Source organism: Micropterus dolomieu, linkage group LG02, assembly GCF_021292245.1.
Source record: "Micropterus dolomieu isolate WLL.071019.BEF.003 ecotype Adirondacks linkage group LG02, ASM2129224v1, whole genome shotgun sequence".
Taxonomy (NCBI): Eukaryota; Metazoa; Chordata; class Actinopteri; order Centrarchiformes; family Centrarchidae; genus Micropterus; species Micropterus dolomieu.
In genome coordinates this window covers 19,224,520-19,236,797 of record NC_060151.1, presented here as the reverse complement: position 1 = coordinate 19,236,797, position 12,278 = coordinate 19,224,520, and the positions used below count along the sequence as shown (strand labels likewise).

At 41.4% G+C, this 12,278-nt stretch overlaps 1 protein-coding gene across 1 annotated transcript in view; it reads left to right on the top strand.

Moving 5' to 3' along the window:
• Positions 1-258: 258 nt before the first annotated feature.
• Positions 259-12,278, top strand: part of LOC123962983 (dual specificity mitogen-activated protein kinase kinase 6-like) — a 17,622-nt gene continuing 5,602 nt past the window's right edge. The window contains exons 1-6 of the mRNA XM_046039500.1: positions 259-582; positions 4,974-5,043; positions 5,736-5,784; positions 5,898-6,011; positions 7,064-7,183; positions 7,288-7,404. Coding sequence (XP_045895456.1) covers positions 564-582; positions 4,974-5,043; positions 5,736-5,784; positions 5,898-6,011; positions 7,064-7,183; positions 7,288-7,404 — 489 coding nt within the window. The 5' untranslated portion in view covers positions 259-563. The remainder of the gene's footprint in view (positions 583-4,973; positions 5,044-5,735; positions 5,785-5,897; positions 6,012-7,063; positions 7,184-7,287; positions 7,405-12,278) is intronic.

The window sequence follows — 12,278 nt, the reverse complement described above, 5'->3', positions numbered from 1 at the left end:
ATTTTCTTATTTATTGTTAGACACGCTTTTTATATAGCGTTTATAGAAACTACACCAGTGTGTAATTTTCATCCTGAAATAATAATAAAAGATGATAACAAAACATGTCTGTGGTGGCGAAATTAATGTATGATCGTACTGTAGTTTCGTGTTATTTATTCGTTTCAGTTTTTGTTGGAAAAGAATCTTTACAGAAAAAAATGCAAACTACACATCCCATGACGCTTAGCACGAGGCAGGAAATACGTCAACACGTCGTTGGATCTTCAGCTGTCAGACTTTGGCCATTGCCATCTAAAAGTGCAGGTTTTGTTAGCAAAGTAACGCGAACTCCACAACCCGCGTCGACTTTATTAAAAGTTGTGCATTCATCTACTGATCGATCTTTGAACGTGTGAGCTGGTGATTGAAGCGCTAAAATTGCATGAAGACGAACCATTTAGTTTTAACCGCAGCTAGTTTTTGCACAAGCCTGAGCGGGTGTAACGTTAAGGCTTGATGCAGGGAGGGAGGGAGTAAAAAGTCTTTGTGCTTCCCTTCCCCCTCATCAAAGTAAAGGGGAAATGTCTCTGTCTAAAGGAGGTAAGTGATTTTTTTTATTCCACTCATTTTTTTAAACAGTCTTGCATATGTGTTAAAAAAGGAGGTGCAGTTTGCTGAGGTAATTTTGCTTGCTACGTTTGAGAAACCTTGCCAGGTGGAAAGCTGCATGTATGAGAGGAGTTAAAAAAAAGAAGCTAGCCAGCATGTCTTTGCTGCGTTCTATCATTAAGTCTGCAGACACCCTGGTGTCTGAAGGTATTCATCACAGACCTGCAGATGGTGTGCTAAATAGTTTTTATAGTTAATATTTCAGCTAAATGGTACACTCGCACGGCTTCGTTTTAGTTCCCGTCTTGTGGTTAGCTAACATTATTTTCCACGACAATAAAGGACTTTTGCCGAGCTGTAATTGTGAACCAACTGCATATCAGCGCGCTGGGATTAGTTTCGGTAACACCACAGGTGTTCAAGTGTTTTTCGGCCTCATGACTGATCGATTGTGTTGGGTCCTTTTGGATTGGCCAGTGTGTTAGCGCAAACATATTTTTAGCCCGCGTCTGTGAAAAATCCTTTTTTTTTTTTTTTTCCGTTCTGGAAATTCCTTATTTTTAAAACAAGGCGGCGATGCCAAGGAACCAGGGCGCTAAGCTTCCGCCAGTCAGTCAGTCGGGCAGTCTGCTATGTAATTACTGCACACTGTTGAATAAAACACACACAGCTTGGAAAAATCAAGGTCCTTCCTCTGCGTCACACACAACATGATGATGATGTCAATTTACATTTCAAGTTCACCGCTTGTGTTGTTACACAATCATACTAGCGTTACCATGGTCGGGAGTACACAGTGTGTCAGAGGGCTGTGTAGATTGGCTGGGTACTGCTCAGGCAATCACAGCTTTTGGCCTACCATGGCATGTTTTGACTTGCAGCACCAATACCTAGTGCAGCCTCCCTTTGTTGACAGTTCACTGGCTGCAAACAGATACTCTATAGCTGCTACACAGGTTCTGTGCTGTAATTATTGTGCGCACCGGAGCAGGCATGAGATGTCTTTTGTGAGAGGGTTTGTTTTTCTGGCCACCATAAGGAGTTGTGCCTCCTTTTGTCAAAGGGTGGAGTGGGCCTTGCAGTGCTGCTCATGGTATTGCTGAGGCATGTTTGGAGATAGGGTTCTCCTCTCTGCAAGATAGGGTGGTGTGGAAGATTATCTGTGCATGAGTCATCCTTTTTTCTGTATATGGACCCACTCAGAGGCTGGATCTTCCTGATGGTGACTCGCCACATAGCTATTGACACTTTGATCCCATGCACAATCCAGAAATTCTTGTACACACTACGTATGTATTACTGCAAACACTGACTATTTTCCACTGAGCACCTTTGGTTTTTCGAAGAATTTGCTGCGTTTCCTGTAGAAGTGCACCAATTCACTGCTACTGCCTGTAGTAGTAATGATTTATTAAGGGACCATGATCAGTACTTTTATGCTTTAGGTTAATAAACCTTTCTCTGTATGAGGGACTGTCTGCAGTCTAGAGATTGCAGAATGCAGCTTGTGCCATCTTTTGGACATAACACACATTCATAGAAATGTTTAATTTCATGATAAACCACTCGCAGTGGCATGATTTGAAGTACAGGAAGCTCTGGGATTGCTACTCTGCACCACCCACTTCTCTCACTTACTTACTCAGATCCTTTCTGAGAAAATGGTATCTGTGCAGATGTATTTTTCCTGTGCAGCTGAGGCTGATGTCATAGCACTATTGTGTCCTATCAGGCTCAGTTTGAGGACCAGGCAGGCCGGTCCTACAGCAGCAAGCTGCTGTGAAGCTGGCCTCAGTTGGCCCTAACGGGACAGCGAGCAGCTAGTGGAGGGAATTGAATCATATTTCCAAATGGTCCCTGACAGTTGTTGTGGTTTAAGCGGATGTGTCCAGTCTGGCTGACTGTGAATCATGTCCCATGATCCCAGCTACAGGGATACACACCACACACTGCTACCTGAGAGGGGATAGTAGTTAAAGTCCAATAATACTTCACAGTAAATATTAGGGCTTCAACGATTACTCGACGTAATTGGCAACCTCGACTATAAAAATTTGTCAATGTGAAATTTCAATGTCGACGCATCGTTACAAAGATGCCATTTAAGGGAAAGATAGCAACAATCTTCTCATTAAGAACAACGTTTTTGGGGTTGAGAAGCTCCACAACGCAGCACTTCCTCTCGCTCTCATGAACACCGCTGCACAAATCTTTCCAACACAATGCTGTCAACGTTAGAGACCCAGCTTTAAATAAGTTATTAGTAATGAGTAATGGTTTAAAGTAAATCAAGGAACATTTGGCTCGTGATGTAGCCTACAGAACATTCTCCACTAAGTTATAGCCTAAAAATTACAAGCACTTTTGAACAATAAACTACAGAAGTAGTGTGAAAGGGGGCTGTTGCTTTACATAACATTGTTAGTGTACAATTGTTGTTGTAGTACTTGCTTTTAATTTGCTTTTATTTTATATAGTTCCAAAGCAAAAATCTTTGTTAAACAGTTAAAAGTTTTAAACTTTGTATAAATCAATGACTTATAAGAGTAGCCTACGCTGTCTTGTCTTCTTCCCTGGTACCCCCTGGCATTGACCCTGGCATTGATACTGGTGTTCATTCTGAATAGTAAACCTCGTTCACTTAATGGTAATGTTAGCTAGTTAGGCTGTGTGTTGGAGTTCAGTAATTCACCACATTAGTTAAATGGTTTAATTAGGGTTTGGGTGTGACAAAAATAATCGTGACTAATCGAATAAATAATTAACAGATTAGACGACTACGGCAGCAGTATTATTAGACATCTCCGCTTAAAAACAGCTTTGGCGGTTCGGATGGTTTTGTATTACACCATCATATTCGTGTGCTACCCAATTTTTTGTTGCACAAACAAAACGGCTGTCTTATTTGTCAGGTTATCGGAAGGCTTTAAGTATTTTATCCCACACAGAGGAAACACAAAATCTATTTTTGACTGAGCATGTGTGAGTAAATCACACTTCAGTCTCTCCCCACCACATGAGACTGCTGTAGTCTGTCCAGCCACTGTGGGCCTATTTTAGGGCTGCAGCACAAAATGGACCTGTCTGACGTTACAGTGGTAGACCATAGAATCTAAACCCTTGGTAAAACTTCACTTCCCCTCCAGCCTGATACTGTAGCAAGGAGGGGTTTACACAATCATACTTCCTCTACACTGGAGTGGTGTGAGTCACTCAATGGCAAATACAAGCCCACAGTTTTAATCACAGTTAAAGTGAGTGATGTGTCGGGCGTAAACTCTAGTGAACCATTCAAAAGAACAGCTATCGGAAAGGAACAGAGCCTAAGATCCGGCTCCATTCAGTGAGCTGTAATTCCCATCTCTGGTTAAAATCATACCAATAAATTGTCACACTGCCAACTTTTGCTACCTTTTTATTAACAGCTGTTGCATTTGTTCGGAAGTTAAGGTGACTTCCTTATGCATTAAACCAGTTTCTCTGAACTGTGGTAGAATAATTACACAGCCTGACCCCGAGCATGTGTGCAGCAGGACAAGAACCGGAAATAACCAGCCAGTTCTTAACTGTTTATCATCATATCCCAGTGGGTGAAATTGTTGGCCAAGGCCTAGCACACACAGAGATTAAGGTCAAGAAAAGTGTTCTGTTTTTCCTGTCGGCCTTGCAACAAGAGCGAACACGCTGAACATGAGTGTCCATGCCGAGAAATGTTGAGTTGTTTTTCCTGTGTTGTTGCTCGCAGGCTGTGTCATTCTGGCAGGGACTCGCAGCCCCTTGTGGGAAGTCCCAGAGGCTGCTGGTAAACTATGTTTATGAATGGACTGTCAGTGATTTAACACAGAAAAGGTCCCAGAGCTGCAAAGTTTACCGCACCATGCTCCAGATATAAAAAAAAAACTTGTAAAGGATCCTAGACATGAGGTTGGGGGGGGGGGGTCAAACAGAAAAAAAACACACACTGATAGCTTTGATTTGATAGCACTGATTGTAAAAACACCCCCCTCTTCCACTCCCACCCCCTTTTCTCTATTTGAGTCATCATACCAGTGTCGATTAGTCATGTAGTCCACCTACTCTGTATTGCGGGACTACTGTTTTAAGTAGGCCTACACCTAATCTCCACTTAGATAACAGATCATTTTCTATAGCTTGTGTTAGACGCAACCTTGAAAACATTCCTTACTACCAGAATAGAATAAAATCCCCCTATCTATAGGCCCGATGCAAATATATGAAAACAAAGCAAAGTCCATTTAGTTTGCACTTAATGGTCTGTAATCCTACTAGCGTGTTGTTGTTTCTAAAGCCACCTTTATTGATCACTGCATATCTATCACTGGGCTGAGATGGTAATGGTTGTCTTATTTCTTGTCTCTAAGGGAAGAAGAAGAACCCTGGGCTAAAGCTGGCCAAAGAAGTGTTTCTGCCGCCACAACCAGCAGCAGCAGCGTAAGGCTCCTTTTAAACTGGGGTATACTTCATGGGGTAGTGACGGAAGCCATTGCACCCCAAGAGGGTCTCCAAATTAGAGCCAGGCTGCTAAAATGGCTCTGCAAAAAGCCAATACTGGGCCAATACATTGTCCCATTATTGGCTTATTGCAGAATTATCTGTATCGGGTGTATATGTCGGCCAGTAAGTAACGAGAAATTGCTGCACAGAAATGCCACAGATGTGTTTGAGGCGTTTTAGAAGCTGAGTCTAACAAAGAGCACTGACAAGTTTATTGTTTTCAACTGTAAAATGTTCTGCACTGTACTTATCTTGGCCACAAACGCTTATAAGGGGGGGAGAAATGATGGGATCCTAATCAGAAATGTTTTCTTGTGACGAAGTGACCAAAGATCTGGAGGCACACAGATTTTTAGAAGATATAATTCTGGGGCACAGCCTCTGCACTCCATTTAGAGCTCCACTGCTTGCTGCAATTGTTAATTACATGCACCAGAGTTATATGGTTTAAGAGAGTGAGTCCTCGAATGGATCACTTGAATTCATAATTGGTTTTAGCGCTGACTTTAATCAATGTTTGCTTCAGATGAATCTTATAAATTGCTCTAATAAACATGCCCAACTTCTCTTTATGAAAATTCCATTACTGAGCATTGTGGCATTAAAACTGATTAAAACTTTCACCACAGGCCACCTCGAGATCTTGACTCGAAGGCTTGCGTCACAATTGGAGATCAGGTAAAGTTGGCTCTGTATTCCTCTGAAACATGCTGTTTTTTGTTTGTTTGTTTGTTTGTTTTTTGCTGAGCTGAATAAATGCATTACTTTTAATGTCTGCTTTCTCTGTCCAGAACTTTGTGGTGAAGGCAGATGACTTGGAGCAGATTGAAGAGCTGGGGAGGGGAGCGTACGGCGTGGTGGACAAGATGAAACATGTGCCCAGTGGTGTTATTATGGCTGTCAAGGTAGGCAGCTACTCGGGTTACATGATTTGGCATCTCTGTAAATGCACCGTGCTTTTAAAATAGAACCATTACTCATAGATGTATTCAACAGATGAGCTCAGCTTGTAAACATTTGCACGGGATCTATCGGATATATGACATGTTATATAGAGGTGGGTAATAGGACACCATTTAAGCTATATCTGCCTGCTGATTACACTGACAGCCAGACGTGCACTGATGGCAATTTTCTGACCTGCCAATTCTGATTTTTCTTCTTTATTGGACAGCTTTCACAAACATTTTTGTAACTTTTAGATGATGAGAATTCTTTCTTTATTAGAACCCCATTTACACCAGTCAGTGTTGTTTAGTCTTCCTACGGTCTATTCAATAGTATGTTTGTAATACAACATTGACTATTTAATAACTTGAAAATTTTCTCATTAACTGCACCAGGTTACAGGACCTTCTCTCACATGGGTCAAACACATCACTCAGAATAAAAAAGTTCTCCAGGTTAGGCTGCTGGATAGAGCTTTTTTGCACAAATAATTACTGATACTGAAATTAAATTGCAGTACAATACGGCTTACAGTTTCCCACAGAATACATTACCCTATCTGTGTTTCCCACAGAATGACAGGGTGCTGTCAGTTTCTACTATGTTATTTTTCATTTCACAATTTTATTTCTGCGTTTTTGTATTTATTTATTTTTTTACTACTCCACTCCCTTTAGTTCTCTTTTTTGCCCCCCACACTCACGCACCTGCACCTCTGCACCTCTCTTTGTTTCTCTTCCCTTTATGCGTCTGCTCCGCTGACGTCCTCCCTCAGCAGTACGTTTTTAGAAAGTCGCTTCAAAAAAAGACACAAAACTCGTCTTTTGAATTTTTCCGCCCAAGTAAAGTCAATGCGCATGACGTAAATCATCGTGCAGCGCCGCATGTGTGTAAATTTACCTGGATAGAATTTGACATGTGAGACTGATCGGCCGGTAAGCGGTCATAGCCGATCAAGCTGAAAATCCATCTCTACTGGCAGCCCAATCTGTGATGTTTGTGTCCACAGAGGATTCGTGCCACAGTCAACACTCTGGAGCAGAAGAGGCTTCTGATGGACCTGGACATTTCCATGAGGACGGTGGATTGCTTCTTCACTGTGACCTTCTATGGCGCCCTCTTCAGAGAGGTGAATAAAATACGACATTAATGACTGGCATGACCTCAGGCCTGAGTTGGTGTTGAGTGTGTGATCATGTCATTTCATATTTTTGGGTGACATCTTTTTTTCAGGGAGATGTTTGGATCTGTATGGAGCTGATGGACACGTCTCTGGATAAGTTCTATAAGAAGGTTATTGAGAAAGGCAAAGAAATCCCCGAAGACATCTTGGGCAAGATCACAGTAGCGGTACGTGCTGTCCCATTACACTATTATACTTTCCACACTAACTAGAGTTATCAGTGTGCTTACATGTACAGTCCCCTCAAAGTATTGGAACGGTAAGGCAAATTCCTTTGTTTTTGTTGTTCACTGAAGACATTTGGGTTTTAGATCAAAAGATGAGTATGAGACACGAGTTCAGAATTTCAGCTCTCATCTCCTGGTATTCACATCTAGATGTTAAACAACTCAGGACATACCACCCTGTATTAGACCACAGCATTCTTAGGTGAGCAAAAGTAATGGAACAAATAAATAACATAGTAAATAACACTTAATATTTGGTGGCATAACCCTTGCTTGCAATAACTGCATCAAGCCTGCAACCCATCGACACCAAACTGTTGCATTCTTCATTTGTGATGCTATTCCAGGCTTTTACCGCAGCTTCTTTCAGTTCTTGTTTGTTTCGGGGTGTTTCTCCCTTCGGTCTCCTCTTAAGGAGGTGAAATACATGCTCTATAGGGTTAAAGTCAGGTGACTGACTTGGCAAGTCTAAAACCTTCCACTTTTTCCCCTGACGAAGTCCTTTGTTTTGTTGGCAGTGTGCTTTGGCTCATTGTCCTTCGATGCATTTCTCTGTAAATTGGCAGACAAAATGTTTCTGTACACTTGTGAATTCATTCTGCTTCTACCATCATCAGTTACATCATCAATAAATATTAATGAGCCTGTTCCAGAAGCAGCCATGCACGCCCAAGCCATGACATTACCTCCACCAGGCTTCACAGATGAGCTTGTATGCTTCAGATCATAAGCAGTTTCTTTCTTTCTCCACACTTTGGCCTTTCCATCACTTTGGTAGACATTCATCTTGGTCTCATCAGTCCATAAGATCGTGTTTCAGAACTTTTGCGGCTCATCTCTGTACTTTTTTGCAAATTTCAATCTGGCCTTCTGATTCTTCCTGCAGATGAGTGGTTTGCATCTTGTGGTGTGGCCTCTATATTTCTGCTCTCTGAGTCTTCTTCCAACAGTGGATTGTGATACCTTCACCCCTGCACTGTAGAGGTCGTTGGTGATGTCAATTACTGATGTTTTGGTGGTTTTATTCACAGCTCTCATGATATTTCTGTTATCAACTACTGTTGTTTTCCTTGGCCGACCTGTTGGGCGTCTGTTGCTCAGTACACCAGTAGTTTCTTTCTTTTTCAGGACTTTCCAAATAGTTGTGCTTGCTTTGCCCAATGTTTGTCCAATGGCTCTGGTCGATTTTCCTTCTTTTCTCAGCTTGACAGTGGCTTGCTTTTCTCCCATAGACAGCTCTCTGGTCTTCATGTTGGTTTATCCTCTTTAACAGGAAAAGCAGTCTTTATAGGTTTGAACCAAGGATGAAAACTTAGACTAGTTATGCAGAGCTATTTAATGTTTGGACAATCAACCTAAAAGCAACACCTGGGCAACAAGAAACATATGTCAGTCACATGTTCCAATAGTTTTGCTCACTTGAAGAATGGGTGGGTTCAAACAAAGGGTGGTATGTCCTGAGTTGTTTGACACATCTAGATGTGAATACGAGGAAATGAGAGCTGAAATTCTGAACTCTTGTCTCATTCTCATCTTTTGATCTTAAACCCAAATGTCTTCAGTGAACAACAAAAACAAAGGAATTTGCCTGTTTCAATACTTTTGAAGGGGACTGTACATTAAAGGAATAGTTCAACAATTTGGAAAAATGCACTTAATCACTTTGTGTCCAAGAGCAGGATGAGAAGAACCTCAATTTGTGGGGGGGTTATCACATTGAAAAATTTGATATTGATAATTATCATAATGAATGTCAAATCATTAGTTCTTTTAAGTTTAAATTCAGATTTTTGCTCCTGAGTAAATGTTGAAGAACCCAGATGGTTAATTGTGGTTTTAAACTTGTCTTTACGGACAGAACATGACAAACACTTGATGCCAAACAGTGGATCACTTAACAAATCTGAGGTAGAACATTCATAACAATTATGATAAAATCTTTTTTACAACAAATATGCATGAGTAAAATTAAGTAAAATCTTTTTTTCAGTTCCTTTACCTCAACAAAATATCTAAATAGAAAAAATAAGTACTTATTCATTTCTGATTCAAATGAATTAAATGAAACATTTATTGACTATTTATGTTGTTATTGAGGAAAATTATATTCGATAATTGTCATTATTGTTTTATTGCCCAGTTACATGTTGCAATTATTTCTTGGCGTCAGTAGGCGCTTTCATCCTGCCTTATTTTCCAGGAGTGTAGTGCCAATCTGCCGACATTGATCCACCTCTGAGCCCGCAATGTTGGTGGTAACAGAGCGAGAGCAATGTCTGTGTGAAAGCTATAGCCCGCATGCCGGTTGTGGGATTATGCCGCAGTTTTGCCTCATTTCCGCGTTTATTGCGGATGGCTGTATAAAAATGGCTAGTGACTTTCTAGATTCAGATGGATGCATTATTTTCTTCCAAAACCAAAACTTGACATTCTTAACTTCTGTTTGTGCATGGATTAAAGTTGCAATGTGTGCATGTTTATACGTACATTGTGTTGCAGAGATATCTACTAAAGTTAGCATGCTAATGAGCTAGCCCCGGCCTGTACTGTCTCAACCACTTTGTGGCTAGGACACAGGTTTGGGGAGTAACGATTACATGTAACGGCGTTTCGTAATCAGTATACAAAATAATGTAACCGTATATCGTTACAGAAAAAAGACATAATTAGATTTCAGGTACATTTTGTAAAAACGGGAATTACACATAGGGATTACTTTAAGCACAATTTATTTCCCATGAAACGGAAAGCGTTGTGCTATTTATGTGTTTTCTGTAAAAACACAAAGCTAGGGAGGAATTTGTCACAGATATTGATTGGCGTGTAGCCAGTAGTTGAATGTGGTTACGCCCCCACCCATTCATGCAGACTCTGTGCGGACCGTGCGGACTGATTCCTGCTGCCGGACCCGGCACAGCCTTGGAGACCGACAGAGGACAGTCTGACCACTGGGAATACAGTATGAAGGGGATTTTCTTGCCGGTTTGGCTGTTGTCACCCCAGTGCTGAGTCAACTAACGTTAATGTGGCTGTGTTCTGTCCTGCTCATGGTAAGCTGCTGAGTGCGGTTTCCTCGCCCGCTAGCCCGGTGCCGCTCCCTGCAATCATTCATGCAATTCCTGGCCGGAGAACCTGCAGTGCTTAAGTAAAGGTGTAAACCTAAACACACACTCCGGTGCTCCGACTTCCCAGTACGGGCAGAATGAGCCAATTTGACCAGTAGCTGCAGGCTAACTGAGCTAATTCGGTAATGGCAGCTAGTTAGCAGCAGTTAGCTGACTTGTTACAGCAACAAGTAACGCGGTCCCGTCCATCAGAGAACTCCGCAGAGCAGCCTGGGAACATCAGAGAGAATACCAGATAATATTTTCCATCCAATGTGATCCAGTTACAGCAGTGCCCGGCCCCAGAAACACTATTTTTCAGCAGCTTCATAAAAATTAAGAAAGCTTTTCATTGGTCACTAAATCATTGCAGGCCCCTCAGTGCCAGGAGGATTCATCAACATTTTAAAATAGTTTTCCAGGAAATGACGCACTCTAAAATATCATCAAGAATACATACAAAACAACATAGTTTGTCATTGATTGGACAGATCCTGCCATATGACAGGCCCAGTGCAAGGTATAGCCTAACATATAAAAACATTTAAACATCGATTTTGATTTCATTGGAATGGGATATTTTATAGGTAGGTAGGCCTAGGTAGATTTATTTTGTCACAATACAATAGGTTATGGGGTGAAATTGAGTTTGTAACTCCCCTCTGCTACAGCACGCTGAAGATGAATTATAGTTTAAAAGTCTGATAGCTTGGGGGGGAAAAGCTGCTCTGCAGCCTGGTGTTGCAGGAGCTGAAACTTTTATGTTTCTTCCCGGAATGCAGCAGGGTGAACAGGCTGTGGATTCTGAGCAGTTTTAATCACCCGCTGTATATAATTGTATGTTCCTGAAAAAACCCACCGAGCAGACAACGCATCTTTAATACACTGTTGTCTTATTTACATATTTGGTATTGAAGTAATCCAAATGTAAATAAAAGTAATCAGGTTGCTTTACGTTTATTTTGTAGTACTTGGATTACGTTACTGATCACGTTTTTTAACAAGTAATTAGTAATTGTACTGGATTGCATTTTTAAAGTAATCCTTCCAACCCTGCTGGAAGATGTGTGCAAGCGGCGAGTTTGCTTCGTTACAGTTGGTTCTCTTAGCATTTACAGTGGGTACGGAAAGTATTCAGACCCCTTTCACTCTGTTTCATTGCAGCCATTTTCCAAAAATCTAAAAAGTTCATTTTATTTCTCAGTAATGTACACTCAGCACCCCATCTTGACAGGAAAAAAAAACAGAAATGTAGAAACTTTTGCAAATTTATTAAAAAAGAAAAACTGAAATATCACATGGTCATAAGTATTCAGACCCTTTGCTCAGTATTTAGTAGAAGCACCCTTTTGATCTAATACAGCCATGAGTCGTTTTGGGAAAGATGCAACAAGTTTTTCACATCTGGATTTGGGTATCCTCTGCCATTCCTCCTTGCAGATCCTCTCCAGTTCTGTCAGGTTGGATGGTAAACGTTGGTGGACAGCCATTTTCAGGTCTCTCCAGAGATGCTCAATTGGGTTTAAGTCAGGGCTCTGGCTGGGCCATTCAAGAACAGCCACGGAGTTGTTGTGAAGCCACTCCTTCGTTATTTTAGCGGTGCGCTTAGGGTCATTGTCTTGTTGGAAGGTAAACCTTCGGCCCAGTCTGAGGTCCAGAGCACTCTGGAAAAGGTTTTCGTCCAGGATATCCCTGTACTTGGCCGCATTC